The 27840-nt window shown below is 39.5% G+C and overlaps 2 protein-coding genes across 6 annotated transcripts in view; both read right to left on the minus strand.

The window, feature by feature from the left end:
- Positions 1–1840: 1840 nt before the first annotated feature.
- LOC111867603 lies at positions 1841–16751 on the minus strand. The gene is made up of 6 exons (XM_033752734.1): positions 16259–16751; positions 8421–8588; positions 7068–7235; positions 6674–6841; positions 5776–5943; positions 1841–2191 (listed from the first exon to the last, which is right to left on the minus strand). The coding sequence occupies exons 2-6, from the start codon at positions 8541–8543 to the stop codon at positions 1928–1930; spliced, it is 891 nt and encodes a 296-aa protein (XP_033608625.1). The 5' UTR covers positions 8544–8588; positions 16259–16751; the 3' UTR covers positions 1841–1927.
- Positions 16752–17406: 655 nt separating this feature from the next.
- LOC111867594 (myocardin-related transcription factor B) overlaps positions 17407–27840 on the minus strand; it is a 340472-nt gene continuing 330038 nt past the window's right edge. For 4 of the 5 annotated variants that reach the window (XM_033752733.1, XM_023857581.2, XM_023857580.2 and 1 more), the window contains one exon: positions 18416–26792. In XM_033752733.1, coding sequence (XP_033608624.1) covers positions 25758–26792 — 1035 coding nt within the window. In that variant the 3' untranslated portion in view covers positions 18416–25757. Of the gene's footprint in view, positions 18379–18415; positions 26793–27840 lie in introns of those variants that run through there. The other variant, XR_002843368.2, reaches the window with a different exon arrangement.

Below are 27840 nucleotides of genomic sequence, written 5' to 3' on the forward strand. Positions count from 1 at the left end.
ATTCCCAAGAGTTTTCTCTCTCCCCACTACCCATCCCCCCCTACACTCACCAACATAAAACTCAGCACACAGTACATCTGACAACACACATAGTAAAGAATAACAGCGGCACGCACACAGGAAGACTACACAGGGTAAGTACAAATACAATATAAACACATAAGAAAACATTACGTACACAAGATAATAATACGAATATATTTATATATTACAGATAACACACCTATACAGTGTGGAAACAAGAACTAGCCGCTGCAGCACTTTAGACATAGGGCGAGTAACCCTAACAATTTAAAATTTAAAATTTAGAGAAAAATTTTTAAAGGATTTTAAAATTAGAACTAAAGATTTTATAGTGCTACTACAGGTATGCCAAAATTAATGTGTGTAAAATAATCTACATCCAGACAGATATCAATGAAGTAGATGTTGATAATAACAAGGAAAGTGTTTTAAATGTTAAATTTTGGGCTGAGTGCAGTGTGACAGCGACGTGAGTGTTATACACCTGATGATGGCCGTCTGAGGCCGAAACATGTAGTGTAGGTGAACAAGATCAAGGACACATAATATATTGTTTGCACTTGGGACGGAATTTGTATCATTATATCATTTATCATTCCCAAGCTCAACTAAGCAAAGACCAGTTACGATATCTAGCATACTTCAGTTGCTTTAGGTGATTTCAAAGTTTTCTCACACTTGTCCACCAGAGGTCTGTTTATTTATTTCGAGAATAAATACATGTATATATGGAAAACCACATGGGACTGAAATTAAACGGGACACGTCCGCTGTTGGACTATGCCGATGATGTAAATCTACTGGGTGATAATGTAGATACCATAAAGAAAAACACACAAGCTTTAATTAACACTAGTAAGGAGGTTGGTCTAGAAGTAAACACAGAGAAAACTAAGTATATGTTGCTGTCTCTTCACTAAAATGCAGGGCAAAATCATGACATAAAGATAGGAAACAGATGTTTCGAAAATGTGGAATAGTTCAGATATTTGGAAATGACGATAACAAATCAAAACCTGATTCAGGAGGAAATTAAGAGGAGATTGAACTCAGGTAATGCTTGCTACCATTCAGTCCAGCACCTTTTGTCTTCTTGTCTGTTGTCCAAAAATATAAACTTTAGAATACACAAAATTACAATTTTGTCTGTGGTTCTGTATGTGTGCCAAACTTGGTCTCTGACATTAAGTGAGGAACATAGACTGAGGGTGTTTCAGAACAGGGTATTGAGGAGAATATTTGGACTGAAGAGAGATGAAGTGACAGGAGGTTGGAGAAAACTGCATAATGAGGAGCTTCATAACTTGTACTCTGCTCCAGGTATAATTAGAATGATCAAGTCAAGGAGCATGAGATTGGTAGGGTATGTAGCACAAATGTGGAGAAGAGGAATGCATATAGGATATCAGTGGGAAAGTTGGAAGGAAGAAGACCACTGGGAAGCCCAAGATGTAGGTGGCTGGACAATATTAAAATGAACCTTAGAGAGATGATGGCATGGATTGGATTTATCTGGCTCAGGATAGGGACCAGTAGAGGGCTTTTGTGAACACGGTAATGAACCTTTGGGTTCCATTAAATGCTGGGAAGTTCTTGAGTAGCTGCACAATTGGCAGGTTCTCAAGAAGGACTCAGCTCCATGAGTGAGGGAGTGAGTGATATATGAAAATGACATAGGTAAGGCCCATCCTGCACTCTGTCAGAGGTCTCCTCAGTCATGATAGCATAGCAGCATCTAGGAACACAGTAAAGGAATTTCTGGGGGACAAAAGGGGCGAATAAATTTGTCTTTTCTCATTTATTGTCATAAGCGAACATTCCTTTTACATTCAATAAAGTATGATGTGGGGCATTGGCTTTACTTCCCTTCCAAAGGAAGATGTGCTATGGATTTCTATTGCCCTTAAACATCCCTCAACTTCAGCCTTAAGTCCAGTGGTGAGAATGTTACCACTAGACCAATGAGACAGTGGTAATATGAATGAAATGAAGAACCAACCTTTTTATTCAGACTGTCATGTTCACTTTCCAGCTTATTAAATTCCTCAACTGCTTTCTCCAGGTTGCTAGCTGCTTCACACATAATTCTATCCTTGGAGGCTGAAAAAGATTCCTCCTGTACTGCGGGCATTTCTGGGGTGTTAAAAATATTAACCAGATCTTCTGCCTACAGGAAAGACATAACACACGTATATACAGAGATGTTTAGTAAATTGGTGATGTGTGGGCTGCATGCATGGAGGATGATATTCCTCACGCTCTCACAGCTGCAGGAAAGCTTCTATTATAGTTGTAAATTAGAATGAATTCATTCATTCATTTATTTGCATTCTGTTAATCCATACAAGGTCAAACCAACCTATGGGATATAGAACCTGTCAAGGTTGAATGTGCATTATAGTATTTAAGGTGAATTTATCACAGTTTCCAATTCTAGTCATAGGATTATTAAGTGACTTTGACTTCATATATAACTTGGGTATTGACAATAGATAAGTACTGATTTACATAAATACACTCTGTGGAAAAAGTTACTACAGTCAAAATATGAATGAAATGAAAGACCAGCCTCTTTGCTCATATTGTCAAATTTGTGAGGTAGGTCCATCAGTTAGTGAACCACCTCCTCCAGATGGTCACACACATCACACCCTAATTTCACCTTATGTCTTGTATAGGACGCCTCCTGCACTACCGGTATATCTGTGGTATGTGCCTACACAGATGTAGTGCAGACTGGTGACAAGTGTGGGCAATATATTGGAAGGTTGATTTTCCCCAGGCTCTTACAGCCACAAAAGAGCATCTACTATAGCCACAGCTTCCAAGTTCCAATAATGAGATATTTAAAGTGATTTTATCTTCCTTGACAGAGCGCAGAAAGATAGCTCGCATATGTGCTCTCTTCAAAGCATACACGGGAGAATGGGCTTGGAAGGCTATAGGTGACAGATTAGAAACACCATGCTATCTGAGCAGGGGTGATCATGGCAAGAAAATTAGGAGTAGAAAGCAACGGACAGATATCGGGAAATACTCCTTTGTAAATAGGACCTACAGCTCTGGAACCAACTACCTGCAGATGCTTTAGGTACTCTGTCCTGTAAACCAAGCAATTTTAGGCAAAGGATTAGGAAAGTGATAAATGAGACGAAGTGAAGTTGGGGTGGAAATAATTAAAAAGAAAAAAAATTGCAGTGAAGTGAATGACATTACGCATCCATGACTGTTGGTTTCCTTTTGTTTGTGTTTTGGGTGTTGTATTTTTTTTATCTCTCTCTCTGTAATTGTTGTGGTATTTGTTGCAGTTGTTTGTATTTCTCTGTAATTGTTGTAGTTGTTAATCGTATTTGGTTTGTATTCATTGTGGTAGGATGTCCTTGTTGTTGTTGTATTTGTTGCAGTTGTTTGTATTTCTCTGTAATTGTTGTAGTTGTTAATCGTATTTGGTTTGTATTCATTGTGGTAGGATGTCCTTGTTGTTGTTGTATTTGTTGCAGTTGTTTGTATTTCTCTGTAATTGTTGTAGTTGTTAATCGTATTTGGTTTGTATTCATTGTGGTAGGATGTCCTTATTGTTGTGTTTTGTGTATTGTGTTTTGTTTGAACGTGTTGTCACTTAGTGTAATGTGTGTTACTTGTCTGTTGTGTCCTATTGTGTACTACTGCCACCGGGCTAAAACCCAATTGCAGTATAATAAATAATATATATGTAACTAACTCTGGTGATGATAATGAATGAATGAATGTACAAGGGTAGGGCCTTCTCGGCCCTTGCAGCGCTACCACAATGATCTATTGTGCCTCTCTTCTGATCCTGCACAGGATTTTGTATGTGGGGACGTCGAAATAGACACTTGGTTCCATAAAATATTAACCCAAGTGACAATCTTAAATAAGCTAAGGCCTCACATTCACACAGGATATGTGTGGCTGTTTCATTTCCTTCTTGACACCTCTCACAAGTTGGACTGTTACTTAGTCTCAGTTTAAGCGGCCTCCGTAGTCTAGAGGTAACGTTCCCACCTCATGACTCGTAGTACGCGGGTTCAAATACCTGGCGGAGGTCGTCGAATTTTTAAGGGTGGAAAAATTCAGGGAACAAGTCCTCCAGGAGGGACTTTAAGCCGTGGGTCCCGTGTTGTGGCTTTACGGCACGTAAAAGAACCTCATATCTCCAAAGGAGGTCACTGAGCCAAATTACCGGACGTTTCCCGCCCAACAGCAGTCTCTAATACCTCTGGTAGATGGAGGAAGCGTTATAGATACCTCTCAGCTAGTAGAGCCGGTCTCGATGGCTGGGCGGGACTGTTTGTAAGCACCAGTATCGGTAGGATATAGAGACTGGTAGAAATCATAGAGGGCAGCACAATGGACCAATACAGGTCTCAGTGCATGGGGAAACCCACCCTCTCCAATAACTAACTAACTAGTCTCAGTTTGAAGAGGTGTCCTTTAAGGTGACAGTGTCCTGCAAGTAGTCCAGTAGTAGCTGGTTCCTGTTTAACTTCAACAGTTCCTTTGTTCTTTTAGTAGAGGGTCCTTGTATGAGTCCCTTTACTTGCCTGAATCCAGTCAAGGATCCCCAGTATTTCTTGTGATTCAGCATCTACTATAACTGCAAGCTAGCACCAGACAGAAGATGTGAAACATCCTTTAACAGTTCTTCTTTTATGTCAGCTTCTACTTCATAGTAATAGGATTCTTAAAGTGATTTTGACTTTATACATAATTCTGGTGATGATAAAAGTTGGCTATATATTCTCTTAATTACACTTAAGAGAATACATTATTCAAGTGATACAATGATGGTTGACTGGTTTCTAATGACGAATTTTGACAGTTAAGCCATGTGGACATTTCTAACTCAACTAGTTGTTATATTTTAACTCATTCCCTAATTCAACCCCACTTGAACAGTTACGTTATCTGGTATATTTTAGCTGGTTTAGCTGATTTCAGATTGTTTGCACTCTTGACTATCAGAGTTCTTCTCATTCATGAAAAAAAGGTGGCATCAAGAAGATGAGTAGAGAAAACTATGGGTTATAAAGGTCTTTGCTTTCTCTCATCCATTATTATGGCTCAATTTTTCTTTCACAAGTTGTGAATATAGAACTTTGGATCCTCGTTTAATTTCCCTTCCAAATGAAATTGTGCTATGGACTTCTACTGCCCTTAAAAATCCCTCAAACTCAGCCTTAAGTCCTATGGTAAGCACGTTACCACTAGACAAATCAGACAGTGACAATATGAGTGAAATGAAGAACCATAGTCTTTATTCAAACTGTCATGTTCACATTCAAGCTTATACACTTCCTCAACTGCCTTCTCAAAGTCATTAACAGCCTCACACATAATTCTATCCTTCAATGCTGAACAATATGCCTCATGCTCAAGGGGCAGATTTGTGCGTGGAAATCAGTGTTCAGAGCTTGTGCCAACAAACAACACATGTTGGGTGAATTGGTGACATATGTGTGCTGAATGTTAGTAGCATGATTTTCTTCAGTCTCTCACAGCTGGAAGAAAATTTCTGCTGTAAATGTGAACTAGCATGAAACAGAACATGGATTATAAGTAGTAAGGTGATTTTATAACAGTCTCCAAATTCCAGTCATACAAATTTTTTACATAATTTTGACTACATACAAAACTCAGTTATTGATGATGAATGACTACTGATTCACATAAGTACACGATATGTGTAAAGATGTTGAAGTGAGAATGTGAATGGAATGAAAGACCAACCTCTTTGCTCACTTCATTAGATTTGAAAGGCAGGCCCATCAGTCGAGGAATCCTCTCCTCTAGGCTGCCATATATGTCACGGCTCAATTCCACTTTATGTCTTATACAAGGTGCCTCCTGCACCACCGGTATATCTGTGGTATGCCCTTCATCATCTGCAGCGTGTGCCTACACAGAATATAGAACATAGAGAGATGTTGGGAGAAATATTGACAAATATGAGCAAGGTTGATTTTCCCCAGGCTCTCACAGCTGCAAGAGGCAGCTACTCAAATTATAAACTAGCATGTAACAGATTCTGTGGAATATAGTTCAAAAGTATTTTTATGCCAGATTCCAGGTACTACTATTAAGATTTTTAAAGTGATTTTGTCTTTGTACTTATCTCTGGTGTTGAAAATATTTGGGTATGTATTCCCTTAACTACATTCAAGGGAAAACATCATTTAAGTGATAGTTTGAGCGTTAGTTGGTTTCTAATGATGCGCTTTGACAGATAAGCCAAGTGGACATTTTTATCTACAGTTAGTCGTTATAACTGGACCCCAGTTGAGCAGTCACATTATCTGGCATATTTCAATTGATTTACGTGATTTCAACTTGTTCTCACTCTTGTCCATCAGAGATCTTCTAAGTCATGCAACCATGGTGGCATCTAGAAGCAGAGTAGGGAAATTTATGGGTGACAGTTGTTCTCTATAATTTTGCTTTTTCTCATTTATTATCCTACAGAAAATATATGTCATGGGTCCCTGGTCCTTCTTCCCTTGCAAAGTAGGTTGTGCTACCAACATTTATTGCCTTAAATATCACTCAACCTCATCTTTAACTCAAATGGTGAGCATGTTACGGCTAGACTAATCAGACAGTGACAATATGAGTGAAATGAAGAACCAACCTCTTTATTCAGATTGTCATGTTCACATTCTAGGTTATCCATTTCTTCAATTGCTTTCTCCAGCTTACTAACAGTCTCACACATAATTCTATCTTTGGAGGCTGAAGAAGATTCCTCTTGTCCTATAGGCAGATCTGCATTGTACAGATCATTATCCAGAGCTTCTGCCTACAAAAGACATAATATACACAGCAATGATTAGTAAATTGGTGACGTGGGCTGAATGTTTGAAGGACAATTTTCCTCAGGCTTCACATTTTAGTCATATGATTTTTAAGTGATTATGCCTTCATAAATAATTCAGGTGTTGATAACAGATCAGTACTGACTCACATAACTACACTCTATGGGCAAAGTTATTGAAGTGAGAATATAAATGATGTGAAAGTCTAACCTCTTTGCTCAGATTGTTACTTTTGTGAGGCAGGTCCAACAGTTGGTTAATCACCTCCTCCAGATGGTCACATATGTCACACCCCAACTTCACCTTACTTCTTGTACAAGATGCCTCTTGAACCACCGTGAAATCTGCAGTATGCCCCTCGTCATCTGCAGCATGTGCCTACACAGAATATAGTAAGAACAGTGATGTTGGGCATACTGGTGACAAGTGTGGGCAAAAAAATGGAAGGTTGATTTTCCCCAGGTTCTCACAGCTGTAAAAGACCTTCCACTATGAACACAAACTGGCATGTGATGGAATCTCTATAATATAGCTTGGCACTGCTTTTATAACTAAGATTTTTAAAGTGATTTTTTTTTACCTAACTCTAGTAATGATAAGAGTTGGTTATGTATTTGGTTATCTACACTCAAGTGCATGTATTTTTGATGTGATAGAATGATAGGTGGTTGGTTTATGACGTTTTTTTATTGACAGTTAAGCTATATGGACTTTTCTATCCTCAACTTCTTTTTATGTTTGTAATTCATTCCCTAATGGGACCCTACTTGCACAAGTTACATTACCTAGCATATTTCAGTTTGTGTCTAGGGGCAGATTAGGGAAATCTGTTTTTGATAAACGTTGTGTCTAATTTTGCCATCTCTCGTCCATTAACATGGTACACATGTTCTTTCATAAGTAGTAAATATAGGACCTGGGACACTGGCTTTATTTCTCTTCCAATGGAAGATGTGCTATGGACTTCTATTGCCCTTAAACATCCCTCAACTTCAGCCTTAAGTCCAATGGTGGGAATGTTACCACTAGACCAATGAGACAGTGGTAATATGAATGAAATGAAGAACCAACCTTTTTATTCAGACTGTCATGTTCACTTTCCAGCTTATCCACTTCCTCAGCTCTCTTCTCCAAGTCATGAATAGCCTAACAAACAATTCTATCCTTCAGTGACAGGCAGGGTTACTCCTGTTCTACTGTCAGATTTGTGGTGTGCAAATCAACGTCCACAGCCTGTGCCTACAGACAACATATTATACAGAGAGATGATGTGTGAATTGCTGACAAATATGGACTGAATGTTCATAGGATCATTTTCTTCAGGCTCTCACAATTGCAAGAAAATTTCTACTGCAAATGTGAATTAGCATGCAACAGGATGCAGATTATAACTGGTAAGATGATTTTATGACAGTCTTCAAGTTCTAGTCATAGGGTTTTCTTTACATGATTTTGCCTTCATAAATAATTCAGGTGTTGATAACAGATCAGTACTGACTCACATAACTACACTCTATGGGCAAAGTTATTGAAGTGAGAATATAAATGATGTGAAAGTCTAACCTCTTTGCTCAGATTGTTACTTTTGTGAGGCAGGTCCATCAGTTGGTTAATCACCTCCTCCAGATGGTCACATATGTCGCACCCCAACTTCACCTTACTTCTTGTACAAGCTACCTCCTGCATCACCTGTACATCTGTTGTATGCCCCTCATCATCTGCAGCAAGTGCCTACACAGAATATAGCACATACAGTGATGTTGGATGTACTTGTTAAAACATCGATAATATGTTGGAAAGTTCATTTTCCCCAGGCTCTGACAGCTACAAGAGGGCATCTACTATGCAAACTAGCAAGTGAGAGAACCTTTTGTACTCGTATACCCTTTAACAGCTGCTTTTATGTCAGCTTCCAATTTCTAGTAATAGGATTTTTAAAGTGCTTTTAACTTCATACCTAATTCTAGTGATGTTAAAAGTTGGCTATATATTAACTTATCTACACTGAAGTGAATACATTATTGAAGTGATAGAATGATGTTGGTTTCTAATGCCGCATTTTGACATCTAAGCCATGTGGACTTCTTTGTCCTCATCTGGCATTTAATCTTATATCTCATTAACTAACATTACCCCATTTTGGCCAGTTATGTTATCTAGCATAATTTCATTTGTTTTAGGTGATTTAAACTAGTTCTCACTCTTGTCCATCAGAGGTCTCTTCAGTTGTGGAACTATGGCAGCATCTAGGAGCTGAGTAGAGCTCTACTTCCCTTCTGAAGGAAGTTGTATTATGGACTTGTATTGCCCTTTAATATCCCCCAACCTCAACCTGTCCAATGATGAGCATGTTAACACTAGATCAATGAGACAGTTACAATATGAATTAAATGAAGAAGCAACCTCTTTATTCTGACTGTCATGTTCACATTTCAAATTCTCCATTTCAACTGCTTCCTCCAGTTTATTAGCTGCCTCACACATATTTCTAGCTCGGATGCTGAACTATGTGCTTGCTGTTCTAGGGGCAGAGCTATGGTGTGCAAATTATCATCCGTAGTTTGTGCCCACAAACAACACATTACATACAGAGATGCTGGGTGAACTAGTGACACATGTTGTATGAATATTTGGAGGATGATTTCCCTCAGGCTTTCACAGATGCAAGAAAGCTGCTATTGTAGCTGTAAACTAGCACACAACAAAACGTTGTTTGTAGATGGTGAGGTGATTTTACGACAGTTTCCATTTTGTAGTCATAGATTTTTTACATGATTTTATTTTCATTTATATCTCTGGTGTTCATAATAAAAGAATAGATCCACAGAAGTACACACTTTGGAGAAATTATTGAAGTGATAATGTTAATAAAACGAAAAACCAACCTCTTTACTTTGCCGCGCCATAGCTAAAGCGGTTAGTCGCTGGCTTCCCACCGCGGTGGCCCAGGTTCGATCCCGGGTCTGGTCAGGTGGGATTTGTGGTGGACAGAGTGGCGCTGGGGCGGGGCAGGCTACAACAGGCCAATCAGTGGCCGCCGTGCCAAGTGGACCCAGTTGGACTCCCCCCCCCAATAAGCGAATTTCTTTACTCGTGTTGTGACATTCATAAGGCAGGTGTTCCATTTGGTCTATCAGCTCCACTGTCTGTTTTTTTTAATTCACTTAGTGGGAGGTGGAGACCAACTGGGTCCACTCGGCATGGCGGCCACTGATTGGCCTATTGTACCTGCCCCAGGTGACTAAGATGATGGAGTATTTGGTGGAATGAAGATTGGCAAGGGAAACCGAAGTAATCGGAGAAAACCCGCCCCAGCGCCACTTTGTCCACCATAATTCCCACTTGATCAGACCCCGGATCGAACCCAGGCCTCTGCAGTGGGAAGCCAGCGACTAACCGCTTGAGCTATGGAGCGGCCTCCACTAGCTGGTTACACAACTCATACATGACATCCATCTGACATCTTGTACAAGATGCTTTCTGATGTGTGGTGTGTACCTTATCACTAGCACCTCTTGCCTATAGGGAAAACAATATGTGCATAAAATATATTGGATTAACATATTCATTCATTCATCAGTAATCTGTCAGATGACAGGTCCACAGCCTCTTCCAAAACAGTTTCTCCACTTAATGCGATCTTCTGTTTTTGGAAAGAGACTATCCAGGAATAGTGATAATGTGGTAGTTTTTCCATTTGCTTTCCACATCGCAGTACAACAGCCGTTCACAGTACAACAGTCACGCCTGTTGCTATACGAACTTGAACCATCTCGAGCATTATTTTCTCTGTGCTTCAAGTCACCGCTGATGACGCTGCTTCCGGCATCAGTTTTCGGTGTCTCTCTTCGTCTGATGCCTACCCTTTGACCTGTCCAGCAAGGGAGGCCCTGCCAGTAGCTACGCTACCGCTGGTATAGCTCTCAGGGTCCTTGGCATACTCAAACACCCTCACCACGATAAGGTGGAGACACCAACATATTATACGAATATATAATATCAGAAATATGTTGGGAGAATGATTTTCCCAATGGACTCATAATTGCAAGGCAGATTCTTTTGTAGCATGTAACAGTAAATGTGGAATATAGTTAGCACAGTGCTTTTCTTCCAAATTCTAATGATTGAATTTTTATGGCCACTTTCTCTTGATGCCTATCTCATGTGAAGATTATAAATCGATATAGTTTGATGTTAGTAAACTCAAAGGGAACCGTTATTCAAATAAAAGTACACTATGAGAAAACTGAATATGACCCACCAATTCTAACTTCTGGACTATAACGCCATTTAGTCTGTTGAAAGTTAACAGACGTTTTGGAGGAATATGAAGCCTCCATCTTCAGGGTTTAAGAATAAGCCACGTGCGCCAAACACCGGCAACTAATAAATACAAAGCTCTATACCCAACCCTTCTAATATAATCTTCCTGTTTCGTGAGCATAGCTTCCAACCACGGTATCTAAATGAAGGGCTATTCTAGTGACAAATCCGAATATTAGAAGAGCCACAAGAAGCACTTCGATCACTTTTGATTCATTCATATCGATCAGTGGCAATTCTTGCGCGAATTATAAATGGAAAGCTCATCAAACGAAGGGTAAAACCACTTGGGGCCAGGACTGCAGACACGACACATGAGAGGTACAACAGCGGACCAAGATCTTCATGTAGACTGTTAATTGTTACTGTTTTCATATTTTACCCATTATCGTTACACGTATACAAATTTTAGTAATATTCCGCAGTACAAAATATAACGAAAATCCATTTGGTGGTTCCCAAATTGCTGTATACGGACAGATAGGACGAAGCTATGATTCATTTCTGTTGTAGATTTTCGCTGTGTATAATTAGAATGATAAAGTCAAGGAGGATGAGGTGGGAAGGTCATGTAGCACGAATGGGGAGACGAGGAATGCGTATAGGATATTGGTGGGAAAGCCAGAAGGAAAGAGATCACAGGGAAGACCAAGGCGTAGGTGGGTGGACAATATTAGAATGGATCTTAGAGAGATAGGATGGGATGGTATGGATTGGATAGATCTGGCTCAGGATAGGGACCAGTGGAGGGCTCTTGTGAACACGGTAATTAACCTTCGGGTTCCATAAAATGCTGGGAAATTCTTGAATAGCTGCAGAATTCGCGGCTCCTCCAAAAGGGCTCAGCTCCATGAGTGAGTAAGTAAGTAAGTAAGTAAGTAAGTAAGTAAGATGAGCACTGTGAACGCGGCTAAAAATACCTTGAGTGCAGCAAGTGTACACCCTCCGGAAGGCCAACATTACTTTGAAACCAGTTTCGACTATGGAACACGCAATTTCTCTCTGCAAAATTCTGATCTCTTCGAACATTTCCTGCATAGTGACAGATTGCCATTTTGGATCACATTAAAATAACAGTTTATTTCTTCGGAACACTAAGAATCCAGTAAGAGTTTGACTTTATGGTAATAGAATCTTGCAACTGGCTAGATATCTGAGTCAAGTTTACAATATCCAATAGCCATTTAAGTATTCTGAAAATCTGTAAATGAGAACTTAAAAGGAAAAACATACATACATATATGTATTTATATACAATGCTGCATATACGAATAGAATGGAAATTCTTTCTTAGAAGAATCATCTGTGATACCGTTGAAGAACATCCCCTATCGTTTTTAGGCAACGGTTCTGTTGCTAGGCAATGTCTAGGTAAACACGCTCCCGCGGCAACGAATGCGCACGCAACAAAAGAAGAATTGCTGAACACATCGTTTTCTATGACGTCCTGGTAGTAGCAAAGGAAATTCTGTATGTCTGTATGTGTACCCCAGATCATTGCTTGGCAACGGCTCAGTAAACACATTCCCTCTGCAACAAAGGATTGTTGGACGAGTCGTTCTCTATGCAGTTCCTGTCGTAGGAAATTAGATCCTCCCAGAACTCGTTTAATTCCGACCTCAATGAATTTCAGTTTTTAAAAAGACAATTCTCCTTCGGTCACTGACACATTTAATGCCATATATTCATTTTCATGTGTATTTTATGTTAAAGGATAGTTCGGACTGTATAGCGACGGGCAACAGGTCGGACGGCCAGGGTTCGATTTCGAAAAGGGGAAAAGACTGTTCTCCTCTCCATGGCGCCCAGACAGGCAATGGGGCCTACTCGGCCTCGTACCCATTGAGCACTAGAGCTTTGTCCCCGGCGGTAAAACGGCCGGTGCTTGATGATGATTAGTGACCTCTAGCTAGTGCCGAGCTTCAGAATGATGGAGCTATACCACCAAATCGCCATGAGTTTTCACGGCGTAGTGCTTAATTAATTAAGCACAGGGACAAGCTTACGCTTTACTTTAGGTATTTAAATATGATTTGAAATTACCACCCAGATATTTGCTATTTGTTTATTTATATAATTTAGTCCCATGATGATAGTTATATTATGAGTGAATATATGAGTGTATGCGGGATGGAATATTGTTTGAAAAGCAACTAGAAGTTCTGGTAAGAGCTAACCGTCTACATTCCTTTCAGACTACACGGGCCGTATAGAAGATGACGCCTTCAACAATTCTCCTATTGTTCCCAGCGTATTCGTTTACGCTGTAACGTTTTTACTGAGCCGTTGCCTAGCAACGATAGGATACTCGGCCCTTGCACCGCGACCTACAGTGATCTATTGTGCTTTATGGAATTCTTATTTTACTGTATGCTAGAAGGATTTGTCAAATCCTACGAACACAATTGCAGAATGATTAATCTGCTTATACTTACGGCCATCTTTGCCGTCTTTGCCATCTTTTTCTAAACCACCGAACACATCCAAACCCTAGACCTTCCTTGTTTTGTGACTCTGTGCTCACAGAAGAACTGTATTTATTATATTCTGAGTCAGGACCTTGAAAATAACCATGGAAACCAAGCAACAACAACAATGGAGTTTTCTTATTGTTGCCTGCGTATTCATTTCCTCGGTAACGTTTTTACCAAGCCGTTGCCTAGCAAAGATAGGGAGCAATACGTACAGACACGCAAACTGATGTGAGGGATTTTTGAAGTTCGCCGTTGGGATGGGCTCAGGTGCCATGATATACATATCAAGTTCAATAGAGGCTGGATCATGCAAACAAAATGCAATAGAGTGAGTTCCGTGTGGAGGCGGGGTCGAGTAACTCCACCGTAGCCCTGCGAGTCGTAAGAGGCGACGAAAAGGGAACCAAGTACCTGGTGATATAACCGGGCCACCCTGTTTCTGAGGGTTACAAATACGGGGACCTCGTCCTCCAGGTCAGGAGAGTCTCGAATCTGAGACGTTTTTGGTCATGAGTCCCGTGGGACTCGGACCTAAGAATGACTGCGCTGACGAAGCCCAGCATCAACTGGAAAAGACAGACCCATCCTCTCAACTGCAAGTATTCAAGAGGAAAATAAAATTACTGGCCGTGAGTCTCAAAGGACTTGTCGCCAAGAACTGATTGAGGGTAAACCGCCATCATTCCCAAACATTTGAACTGTGCCACATTTTCAAAGGCCTCTGTGGTCTAATGGTCAGCGTTCCTGGCTACAAATCCAGAGGTCCGGGTTCGATTCCCGGAGCTACCAGATATTTTCTGAGTAGTGGGTCTGAAACGGGGTGCACTCAGCCTCGTGATGATAATTGAGCAGCCGTGGGGATTCGTTGCGCTGACCACGCGACATCCTCTATCCGCAAAAGTAGGCACTAAACTTCGCCGACAAGCGACGGTCGGTATAGTTCGCTTGCGGACTAAAATCACGGAGGTTTTTTTTTTCTGTTATCGATCTTTCTGTCATGGCTTTACCCTCCACTCTGGTGACGAGACAGCAACATATATATTATATTTAGTTCTCTCTGTGTTTACTTCTAGATCAACCTTCTTACTACCGTCAAAGTGCCTGTATTTTTTTATGGTATCTGTGTTATCATGCAGTACATTTACATCATCTGCATAGGCCAGAAGCTGATGTGTTTCAATTAATTTCAGTCCCACCTGGTTCTCCTGGACCTTCCTAATGGCATATTCTACAGCAAAGTTGAAAAGCAGTGGCGATAAATAATCTCATTTTAGAATATTTTGGATAGGAAATCATAATATATTAAACTGCATAATGAGGAGCTTCATAACTTGTACTCTTCTCCAAGTATAATTAGAATGATCAAATCAAGGAGGATGAGGTGGGCGGGGCATATAGCACGAATGGGGGAAACGAGGAATGCGTATAGGATATTGGTGGGAAAGCCAGAAGGAAAGAGACCACTGGGAAGACCAAGGTATAGGTGGGTGGGCAATATTAAATTGGATCTTAGAGAAATAGGATGGGGTGGCATTGATTGGATTGATCTGGCTCAGGATAGAGACCAGTGGAGGGCTCTAGTGAGCACGGTAATGAGCCTTCGGGTTCCATTAAATGCTGGGAAATTCTTGAGTAGCTGCAGAATTGGCAGCTCCTCCAGAAGGGCTCAGCTCCATGAGTAAGCAAGTAATCATAATGTATTAAAATGTTTATATTACAGAAGGTAAAGTTGACACCGTGCTTAATTAGTAAAGCGCTATGCCATGAAGACATATGGGGGAGTGGAGGTATAGCTCCACAATTTTTGACCTCAGCACTAGATGGAAGTTAGTGGTTAGTTTCACGCCTTTGCCACTTCACTCCTGGGGGAGGCTTGGTGGGAAACAGAGTTGGTCTGGCACTGTTAAGAGAAAATCTTTCACTGCTGGGGAATGAGCCCAGGCCACCAGCCCATAGCTATACCGACTCATAAAATTCCTTTTTCTTAAAAGGGGTTACATGGAAATTTATGTCATTCTGTGTTTATTATACATCACTGTCACTTGTATTTACTTTTAACCTAGATTTATTGTGCCACTGCTTAAATACTATTCTTAATTTATTTCTAGACATACATACATAATGCTGTATTATACTAATAGGTGTTGGTATGCTTTGTTTCTTGTATGGTGAAGCTTTATTACTGTCTGACCATTCAGTCAGTGTCATCAACATCCATGTTTAGGACATAGTGTGTAATTACAAGATTACAAAGCTTTTGAAAAAGGTTCCTTTGAAATTCTGGTATCTACATACCAAACGATATTGCATCACATTGCAGGTCATAATCTTAGCAATCACCATCATAACCTCAAATCTCTCAAGACCAAAACATATGTCAAATAAATGTGACTACATTGTATAAAAGTGGTTCATTAACTGATAAAAACAAAATATTGTTATAAAACATAGAATAAATTGTCAACTGTCTGACTTCAAGTACAAATTTCAAACGGCCTGTAGTTAATTTTCAGTTTCATATATTGCATTGGTGTAAAGTTTATTTGATGCAAATTACAATACAACATTTGAATTCTTCCTATGTACGCTGGAACTGTGACTCACTGATGTTTGCTATGGCCTGTGAAATTCTCTCTCGAAGGTACTGTGGAATTACAGGTTGGTATATCTGACCTTTCACAAATTCCTACAGGGAGAAGTCACATGGAGTAAGGTTCAGGAATCTAGGGGGCCAAGGAATTGGTTCTTCTCCTTCTATCCAAGCCTCCAGCAGGTTTTTGGACAAGAAGTCTCTCATAGCCATACAGAAATGAGGCATAGCTCCATTCTGTTGGATATTGAGTTGGCCCAGGAAATCTCCTTTTAACTGGGGCCATAGCTATTCATAACAGTGACAGTAGCTCCAACATTGAAAAACGGGCCATACACTTTCGTTTTTGACATAGCACAAAACACACTGACTCTTGGCAAGTCATGGATAACTCACACTATGACATGTAGTTGCCAAGTTCTCCTGATGCCAACATTCAAAATCAGGAAGTTTAAAAAACAAACAACAAAACAGACTCCATGGCCTGTAGTCTGCGAACTATACCGACCGAGCAACAGCCTCTTTTCGGCGAAGTTAGTTAGTTATTTGGAGAGGGTGGGTTTTCCCCATGCACTTAGACCAGTATTGGTCCATTGTGCTTCCCTCTATGATATTCTACCAGTCCTATACCTTACCGATATTGGTGCGTACCATCAGTCCCGACCGAGCCAGCGAGTTCGGCCTCTACTGGCTGAGAGGTATCTACAATGCTTCCCCCATCTATCAGAGGCGTTAGAGACTACTGTTGGGCGGGAAATGTCCTTGAATTTGGCTCAGTGATCTCCTTTGGAGATATGTTCTTTTACGTGCCGTAATGCTATGACACGGGACCCACGACTTAAAGTCCCTCCTGGAGGACTTGTTCCCTGAATTTTTCCGCCCTTAAAAATTCCACGACCTCCGCCAGGTTTGAACCCGTGTACCATGAGTCACGAGGTGGGAACGTTACTTTCGGCGAAGTTAGTGCCAACTTTAATGGATAGAGGGTGTCGCTTGGTCAGTGCAATGGGTCCCCATGGCCGTTAATCTGTTTTCTTGACCAGAGCTGCTAATTCCTTGAAACAGCTCCTAAATTATCCTCACGAGACTGGTGGACCAGGTTCCAGACTCACTACTTCTCAGAAAATCTTGTAGCGCTGGGAATCGAACACAGGACTTCTGGATCTGTAGCCAGGAACTCTGACCACTAGACCACAGAGGCAGCCGGCAGTCACGAAATGTCGCATCAATTTCAAATTGCTCGATCATGTCTTCACAAAACGCTTTTCATTTAATCTTATCATAAGTCAGTTGCTGCACAAGTTGGAGACGTTATGGCTTAAACTGAAGTCTCTTCTTCAGCACTCTCCATAGCATAGGTTATGGGGCATAAAGTTCCCTATGGGCTGGTACAGCTGACTTTCACCAACTTTTCATGAACATGATCAACAGTTTCTATGCTAGAATTCTGCTGGCCAGTGCTTTTAATCTTTCATATACACCCTCCATCTAGAAACTTCCTATACCATCCCATGACTCGGTCAGCTTTAGATGGTTCATTAACACACATCATTCTGAAGCTTCACAGAACTTCTCATTGACCTTACCTTGTGTAATCACAAGCAAAACTGTGGAGTTTGCACTCCAGATAAAATTCTCCTTCGGTGGTGACTGGAGCACCACTTGTGGCTAACATATTACAATCAATGTCACCAGTGAAAACTTCATGAGTTTCCAGTCTGTTTTTGAAGTTGTTTCATGTTTGTATTTGTAACCGTTTAGAAAGCACTTAACTTTGTTATCATTCAAATCATTTATCCGTATAATTAAGCATTATGATATGACGGCATGTGGCAGAGTGGAGGTATAACTTTGTCATTCTTATCCTTGGCACCATACGGAGGCGAGTGTTCAGCTACACACCCTAGCCACTTTACCCATAAGGACGGAGCTCTCAGGTACCCATTTGATGCGAGGATGGGTGGACCCCAGTGCTGGTCTTGTCTGTATGGCAAAGAGAAAAATCTCTTTCCCCCGCATGAATCCAACTCTGGTCATCCAGCCTGAAGAACAGTCACTATACTGACTGAGCTATCAAGGCTTCAGGTCACCATTGTGAGCATCTCAAATCCCAAAATGAAAGAATGTTTAGATCCTGCAACAGATGGTATGGAAAGTGAAATATTTATGGAGAATATATATTTGAATTTATTCATTTCACCACTTTCGACCCAAATTACATGGGTCAGTTTTTTCAATCTTATTATATTTACATTAGGGCACACCTTTACAATGATTGTACAAAGGAAGATATCAATTCTCCTTAACAAAATTCATCAAACACAAATTTATGCATGGCAAATATATATACATATATACACATATACATATATATTGGCCAAAATAAAAAAATTAAAAGGATATGTTTTTAAAGCAACAACAAGCTTACACTCCAAGTGGGATTTGACTGCCATGCAAATTAAAATCTCTTCATATGCAAATAAAAATGCCACTTCATCAATCTAGATGTATTCACAAATGTATTCATTTTTTTTCACCTATTTTTACTCATCAAATTTGTTCACATTCTTTTAAATCTCACATATTTTCTCTCTCTCCTAGGTTTGTCTTCAATGGTCCCGATCTCAAAAGCGGTCATGGGAAGTTCAATAAAAGGACACACAACATAACTATTTGTTAAAATATTTTAAATTACAGCTAGAAGTATATAAACTCCTTCCGGAAATATTTATAAGCTGGTTTAATCTGAGCAAGTAGAAGCATAGAAGAATTTTCATTTTATTGAACTTGTGAAATTATGAGCCCCAAGCTCTGATTCAGGATTAACTGAGCCCAGTTCTAAATTGGAATGGGGAAAGAATGATACCAACTGCACCTAACAGCAGAATTAAAAAAACCCATTCCAATTTGGATGCGTTTTGATGAAAAGCTGTGCTTATAGGTAAAATATATGTCATCCGCCATCAATAGTGATGTTGTGTCCAGCATGTCCTGCACACAGGAGAAAAAAGTTAAGTTCTTTATTTCTGATTCCTTAACAGTGGACGAAAAGAAAGAAACGTGTTCAAATATGCGACAAAACAACACAATAACACCACCACCACCAACTTGTGCAGTGGACAGGCTGATGACCAAAGGAGAAATTGTAAAAATATATAATACGAGCATAAATGTATGTTTGGAGCCATTACTGCATAAGGTATTCCACAACGAAAGTATGCTCATTTACCACCTGCTTTATAAACAGAACTTATTTCATGTTCAATTCTGAAGCAGATCCAACCATTATTGTATCACACAGCAGAATTTAGTTTCTGAAATTAAAAAATCCATAAATTAAATCCCTGCTAAGAAAGCTTATTTCATCTGTTCACATAATTTGTTTAACTTTATTACTGCAAAGTCAGAAAGACCTTTAAGTATCCAAAGTCACTTTAACACGAGACAATTGATTCTTCGGAGTAATGCAAGAAACACTATCCCATGGCACTCATAATTCTAATTTGCAAATCACATATCTTCAACTTACTTAAATCCTAAATATAAACCACATAGTTTCTGACAACCTTTCCATGTCTGCTCACCAGTTCTATGAAGAAGAAATGAAGCAATGCAAATCAGGAATGATAAGATATAATGTATGAATTCGTAGTAATAAAAATTTGCTTTATATAGTATTATGTTTTAATAAATGTTAATGAATGAACATAAAATTACAGTTCATTCCATAAAATTTTACATCTTGCAGGCCATTAAGATCTAAAATCTGACAAAAGTCCAAAAACATCAAAAAGCATACATCAAAATGACATAAAATGAAGTCTGTTTCCATTCCTCAGGTGGAGATGTGAAACTGCTCTCCTTCTTCAGGTACAAAAATGTTCTGTATAGACAAATTATAATTTTGTGTGTTATATATTTCATTCTGGATCCGTTGAGAACTATAAATGGCAATAATGAGCAAACAATCAAATTTAACCCAACTCTGGTTGAATTTTGGAAACTATATAAAAACCAGTAAAACTATCGTTACTCTTGTGTCTGGGTGTTTTTATAAACATATATAACTCTTCTCTCACCAATCATCTGAATATATGAGAAGTATGTTTATACATTTTCCCAATGAACTTCTGTAGTAATGGGAAAATGTGTTGATATACACAGACTCCTTCACTTAAATGTGAAATACCATTCTCTATCATACTGTGGTTTTGATATCACACACCACACAAGTCAGTGCTGTACATGAACTTTACTACAGCTGCATGTGGTGTCCATTACTTGCATGCTACATGCTTGACCCATATAGTCAGCACTGAGTCTCATATTCCCTTATCCTGTGAAAAGGACAGTTTGTGAGATAAAAGAATATGAGGTCTGGTGATGAACATCTAGATCAAAACATGTAGCCTATGTAATGAATACTGTATGTAGCATACATAAAGGTTATATACGAGACATATCCACAAAATAAATTCCGTTTGTAAATACTGCTGCTGCAGTGCTGTGGTCACAATGGTGCACATGCGTTCAGAGTTTGTTGGTTCTCTGGGAAGGCAAGGACGCCATCTGCAGATAATCAGATAGCATTTATGCATCATCCTGTGTGTTTACAATGATCAAGAAAATTGAGAAGCCCACCACATGTGAAATGCAGTCTGTAAGCCATTTCTTCAATACAAGAAACACGAAACCGGCTGACATTCATCGTTAACTTTGTAATGTGTATGGAGAACATGCCACGAGTGATACATCAGTATGGAGATGGGTGAGACACTTCAATGAAGGGCACAAGAATGTGCACGATGATCTGCAGAGTGGCTGACACTCTGTGGTTAATGAAGATTTTGTGGGTGCAGTGGAAGAGAGGATTCAATGCAACAGACGATTCACCATTTCGGCACTTTCCCTGAATTTTCCACAAATTTCACGGTCAGTTTTTCATGAAACTGTATCTGATAAACTTCATTTTTGGAAATTGTGTTCACGCTGGATGCAGAAGATGCTTACAGAAGAACACAAAATGAAACAGCAGGCCAGTGTGATACAGCAAGCAAGGCAATGACTTCTTGAGCTGCAGTCACAGAAGACAAGGCATGGGTGTCACACGTAACCCCTGAATCAAAGCAGCAGTCCATGGAGTGGATGCACACACCATCACCAATACAGAAAAAAATTCAAGCAGACCATTTCAACTCACAAGATCATGGGCACAGTGTTTTGGGCAGAAAACACGTTCTCCTTGTGGAATTCTTGCCTCAAGACTCAACAATCAATGCAGGTGTCTATGAAACTGTGTCATGTCATTCAGAACAAATAACATGGCATGCTCAGTCAGAGTGTTGTGATGCTTCACGAAAATGCCCACCTATACACTGCTACCACCATGCAATATCTCATTGTGACATTTGGCTGGGAACAATTCGATCATCCCCCTACAGCCCAGGCTTAGCGCCAAGTGATTTTAATGTGTTCCTGCATCTGAGAACTTTCTTTGGTGGCTGGCGGTTCCACAACAATGATGAGGTCAAAGAAACCGTTAACATGTGGCTTCCATCATAGGTGGCATCATTCTACAATGCAGAGATACAAAAACTGGTGCCCCGATATGAAAAGTGCCTCCACATTGGTGGAAACTATGTCGAAAAGTAGTGAACGGTATGTACATCAAATAGCAATACAAATTGTTTGGAAATAAATTCTTGTTTGTTTTTTTTTTTCAATAGCCCATCAGTACTTACATTCTGGATAACTCTCATACTATATTGCCTGCAGTGTGGTAACGGTGCAACATACAGCCACCTTCATATGTTATCTTGTCCCTCAATAATTACTGTATGTTGTCACATTAAATAACTTACTAAATGCCTGTCTGATTAATTGAAATTTATATATCAGAATCCTTCCCATAAAATGAAAATAAAAGCAAGTTAATACAGAACTTAAAAAATGCACAAATCAAGAGGTCTTTCAACGTCTGAAGTGGGTCCAAAACTGAGAGAGGATGTTTATGAGAAATATTTATAGAGGAAAAGAGCTGAGTATTCTTACAGCAAAAAAATAATTTATTTGTAATGATAAATCTAGTACGTATCATATGTATGTATCACTGTAGCATAAAATACTCATCTTTCAATGATTCCATTTGTCCAGCCAAGTTCTGAGCCAGAGACGAAGCCCCACACTTATAGACCAAGGCTGTGATAATGTGCTGCCTGGTAACGGCCGTCACACACCTCAGGGGATACAGATAGATGAATATGGAGCAATGATGGAATGATGATAGCAGGAGTAAACTGAAGAATCTTGGAGAAAAACTTTCTCCAACACCACAAATTTCACAGGAAGACATTTGAGACAGAACATGAGGTTACACACTGAGAAGCCAGCATCTTATCACTTAAATTATGGCATGGCTAACAAAATGAAGTATCCAAGTTTAATCACGAACCCATGAAGACATGTAGGTTATGTGGGGGTATGAAATCTTGACCTTAACTTAGGGGAGTGGTTAGCATAATCCTCTGGCCATTTTACATCTGAAGAAAGATTCCCTGGAATACACTTCATAGGTATACAGAGTGGACCCAAGTACAGGTTGCACATGGTGAGAAACAAATTCCTGCTATATCAATTTTAATTATATGTATGAACAGTGTGAATAGCTTGTGATAGAAAGTACTCTCATATGGGATATGTCATCATGCAGTCTGGCAGATTACCAACATTACAGAGGGACATACTACCTCCATATTTAGGGCTGAAGAGCTGGTAGAGTGCTTGTGGCTTGCATGCAGTCAGTTCCCGCAAAATGTTGGTAAACATCTCTCAGACTACATGATGACACATCTCACAAGACTTGTACTCATCATAGTCACCATGATGAACACCTCAAATTTCACATGCTTGTGATGGAATCTGTGTTGAATTTTTTTTTGTATTTTTACTACGAAACATTTCAATTGGAAACAGAGCAGCACTACTTTCAGAATTAGATTACAAGATTCCCTGCCTTGAAACATGCACTGTTCTGCCACTGTTAACATGTGGTTCCATATGGTTCTACTTGGAATGTATAATGGTGATCAACAAGTCATATTTTTTTTTTGTAGCACACAGCAAGCAAACAAAGCTACAGCTCTGAAAAATATGATAGTTATGTACAACACTGTGTTCATCAGCATAACAACAATATAAGTAACTTGGAGTAGTTTATTTATAATTTACAATAAAAATCTTAAATGCTATACCTTTATGCATTTTATGTTCAATAAAGAAAAATATATACGCACACAAAAATTTTCAATTTTAAAATACTTCATGTTTTCAAGAACTCTGAACTGATTAATTCTGGAAATTATAACGGAAATGTGTACTTCTGAATATGCGGAGCGGCTACATATAGGTCATCAGGCTGTCCAACAGTACATTTACAAAAGAATGAAGCAGGTCCTCTAGGAAGCTTTTTTTTTTTTTTCATACATGGAATGTCACTAAAACAAACAAATCAGAAAAAAATGGAGTACCATGTCACATGGTAACATCCTGGACAATGATATCTTTTTATTGATGTTTCACCTCAAATTTTGTCTGCAGGATTGCTATTTTGTTAATATATCTACCAATGTGCCAGCTATTTCCCGATGGAATATGTACTGTTATTAAAAAGTAACTGTGGGTAAAATCTATCACTACGATTCTCTGTGTTATAAGACCACTGTCTTCACTGAAAGAACTTAAGTGTGTGTGTTTTATATATATTTTATACAACTGCAGAAATTTACAGAACACAACAAATATGATATATATATATATGTATATGCAAACTCTACACTGCCACACATCCCTAGGTTAAACTGCACGCAAAAACTGTTCTTTTTTTCTTTTTGTTTCTTTAAAAACCACACAATTTAAACATTTCGCAAGCAGTATCATTTTTCATTTAGATACTATTATCCCCCCTGTTCACTAACCATGTTGTCAAAATTTTGCATAACAAACCCAACTCTTTATAACAGGGTCAAGATCTGCATAGAACCACTAAAAGCCCAACCCAAAGGTTACACCTTCTATACCACAGATTTCAAAAACCTAGTTCACAACTTCATTAGTTCTGTGGATGCACCAGAAGTCTATTAGTTTCTTCATGAAGTGTATATAAAAAAAATTATAAATTGAGCATATGAGTTGTCGAAAATTTGTACAAACACACAACTGCTTACAGGTGTTGCAATTTCATGGGGAAAGGCCAATGCTACTCCCATGATTCAACTTAACATACATGCATACACATACACACACACACACACACAACCCCCCCCCAGCTTCTGCATTCACTACCAGCTAATGTAATGGCGTCACCAAAACTGGAAGCATTTCTGCAATATGAATGTGTTAAGTACCAGGGAATAATTACAGTAACATTCATAGTAATAACAGACTTCAGCAAATATCAAGGAACGACTTGTAAAGTAGGCATCGAAGCCAGCAAGCTTCTATCCTAAGGAAGCATATGAATTACTAGATTCAATAACAGTAAATGAAAAACTTGATTTTCATAAAGTTTTAGTTGGAAAAGTAAAAATCTTACCTAATTCCTATATGTTAAGTTTGCAGACAGCCAGCTATATTCGATGTAGAAGTATGTCAACCATACACATAGTTACATTCTCGGCAGTCAATTATGGTGGGATGTCTCACTTTTTTAAGCTGAATGTGTTTAAGATTTCCTTTCATCTCCCGGTTTGGTTTACAGTCTAATTACACAAACATTATGCCAGTTTCATTAAGCATAAGTTTGCATGCAGTGGTCCTTCAATTCTGTGTTGATCAATTCATTTGTCTTTATGGTCCTATACACCTGTTTTTATATATTAAAATTACCAGTTGTATTTCTGAGGCTCTGATATCGAGATTACAGAGGCAGTTAGGCATATCTGCATTCCCCAGACACAATAAGGCACTGTTTAATTCATAAACAACAACAGAGTTCTTATTCATCACAAAATGTTTCTATCTAGTTCATATAATGAAAATGACAGCAACATTCTAGCCATCAGCTGCAAATGTGCTTATGGAATATACCTCAAGTATTAATAAATAAGGTATGTAAAAGTGATCCTGCACCTTACAAATTATGGACAACTTAACAACACTTTGGTTTGTTCTGAGTATCCCCCGCACCACATTCAAACTCCTAACTCAGCAACAACTCCCTGCCACCTGTAGACTTAATTATGTTTCATTCTGCAGTCACAATTATAGTTTCAAATTTTTTCATCATCCTGAAGCTTCGGATTTAAGTTTATAAAGATATTAGTGGGTTATGTTTCTTAGTAACAGAAGCATCTTTGCACCAAATCTGTTAAAGTCATGTTTCCTTCTTTTCCCTTTGTTTCTTAAATGGTTGAAGATTTGTTATACAGAGTTTCTGGAACTGGATGTAGTTTGCTGCAGTTAGGCACAGGCTCAGCGTAGCCAAGAACAAGAGTCCATACTCCATGGAGAAGTCTGCTAAGTTGCAAAATCAACTCTGTCGCCCCAGCCAAGTGCTGCATTTAGGTCTCCGGCCATTTTGAACTCTGATTCTTCAATGTTGAAGAGATCAAATGGGTCTTGGCTGTTTGATAACAAAGGATCATATGACTCCAATTCAGCATGGTGATGACCATTATGAAGATGGTTATGGCTGAAATGAAATGAACTTCCTTGGTTGGAAGAGGGTGAAAGGAACAAGCTCTGATGTGGAGACAACATCACAGAAGTACTGCCATCTACATCAGCTCCACTACCACCTGTCGAAGCATCTGTAGGGGGCATCAATGATTCCAGCCAGTCAGCATCATCCATGTCCATGGGCATCTCACCAATGTCCATCAGCTCACACGCTTGATGTTCACCTAACTTAGAGGTGCTTGTCTCCCCTCCCACCCCACCTATCTCCATGTCTGTCACAGGATCCAAGAGATCCGATGGTTCTACCTTCACAGCTGGCACACCAAGGTCACCACAGTCAAGCTGGCCGAAGTCCATGGGGTCCAGCGTCTCCAAGTCCAAGCCAAGCTCTTTGAGATCAATGCCTGGGGGTGGTCCCTGCAAGTCAGTGCCCACTACCAGGGGGTGATTCTGTGATTCTTGTTGCTGACAGTCTCCAGAAATGGAAGCATTATCCAGGATGAAGTCCAAGGAGTCTGACCCAGAGAATTGCATGTGAAAGGGGTTGGTGTTGGCGTGACTGGTTACAGAGATAGAAGTAGGTAGGGTTATGGCAAAAGTTGTATGAGGAAGAGGGGGAGGAGGTGGGGGTGGAGGCACAGCGGGAGATGTGGCTGGAGTTGGATTCTCTGTGGTATCTGCAGAACTGGTGAAAACGAGACCCTGAGGCATTGAACGACCTGGTGTGGTTGGGGTGGCAGGATCCTGGGCCGCACTAGGTGGGAGCTCACCATTCTTGATTAGAATCTCCAACACGTCATCTACTATCTGGCTCTTCACGTTCTTTGGACGGGAGCTGGTGCTCTTACTGCCTGAACTGTTCGTGTCTGCTTCCTGGAAAATAAAGAAAGATTTGAAGTTCAAAACTTGTGGTCTAGGGATGAGCATACCTGAAACTGTTCACACAGTTCACCATGATTTTGTGCTCTCAAATAGGTAAAGAGAAAGTGGTCATTAGAATGAAAGAAAAATATAAATAAAATACAACCACCTTCCACAAGATTATTAATATACACACAGGGTATATTAAATAGAAAACAAAACACTGTTGTAACAAACAAAATGTGCCAATACATTACATCTGTACACTACGCCTGTATTTACCAACTTACTGAAATTCCCACTTAATGACTGGGGAGAAAGGGTTTTCTTTCACTAACTGTGGTTATGAAAAACTGCATCATGAGACCATTCATCATATTATGGGACTTACTGTATATAATTATGACAAAATAATTCTTTCACCTGTGTAATTAAATAAACTGTTTCTACACAAATAAATACAATTACAAAGAATCACAGGAATTATGAAGGTACATGAGTCATGTTTTGGTCTGTGTTCAATATGAGACATTACTTGCCAAATATCATATCTGTGCAGTGATGATTTCTGGGAGAGAAAATGTAAATATTGGCCGTTACTTTGACTACAATCACACTAAAGTGAGGTACAAGTTCTGGCAGGCAGAAAATTTCTTACATTAACTGCAGGTTATTTACTAAGTGAAGATTCACATAATATGGGACAGATATGAGTACTGTTTTCTGGGATATAATACTGTGCAGTCTGGTAGAAACCCAGTGATATTTCAGAAGCAGCATGTCCCTCTGAAATGTCGATGAACTTCATGTGGGCTACACAGTATTACATCCTGTTAAGATAAGTACCCTTCACAGTCACTGCTATGAAAACTTTAAAAGAAACAAAGAAATCACACTGTTCACAGTGAGCTTTGGATGGGTAAAAGGTCAAATATAAAGCTGATCTGGTGTCTAATTAATTAGGGAATTAAGCACTATGCCATGAAGATTTATGGAGGAGCTGATGTATAATTCCACCAATCTTGACCTTGGAACTAGATGGGGATGAGAGGGCTTTGGG

This window comes from Cryptotermes secundus, unplaced genomic scaffold (genome assembly GCF_002891405.2).
Source record: "Cryptotermes secundus unplaced genomic scaffold, Csec_1.0 scaffold548, whole genome shotgun sequence".
Classification (NCBI taxonomy): Eukaryota; Metazoa; Arthropoda; class Insecta; order Blattodea; family Kalotermitidae; genus Cryptotermes; species Cryptotermes secundus.

Bases quoted from the DNA above. Each gene is read 5' to 3' on its own strand.
- LOC111867603 (XM_033752734.1), bottom strand. From the start codon at position 8,543: ATGCAGGAGGTAGCTTGTACAAGAAGTAAGGTGAAGTTGGGGTGCGAC. The intron at 7,236-8,420 runs GTTAGACTTTCA...TATTCTGTGTAG, and splicing joins GTAACAATCTGAGCAAAGAG to GCACATGCTGCAGATGACGA. The intron at 2,192-5,775 runs GTTGGTCTTTCA...TCTTTCCTGTAG, and splicing joins CTAATGAAGTGAGCAAAGAG to GCAGAAGATCTGGTTAATAT.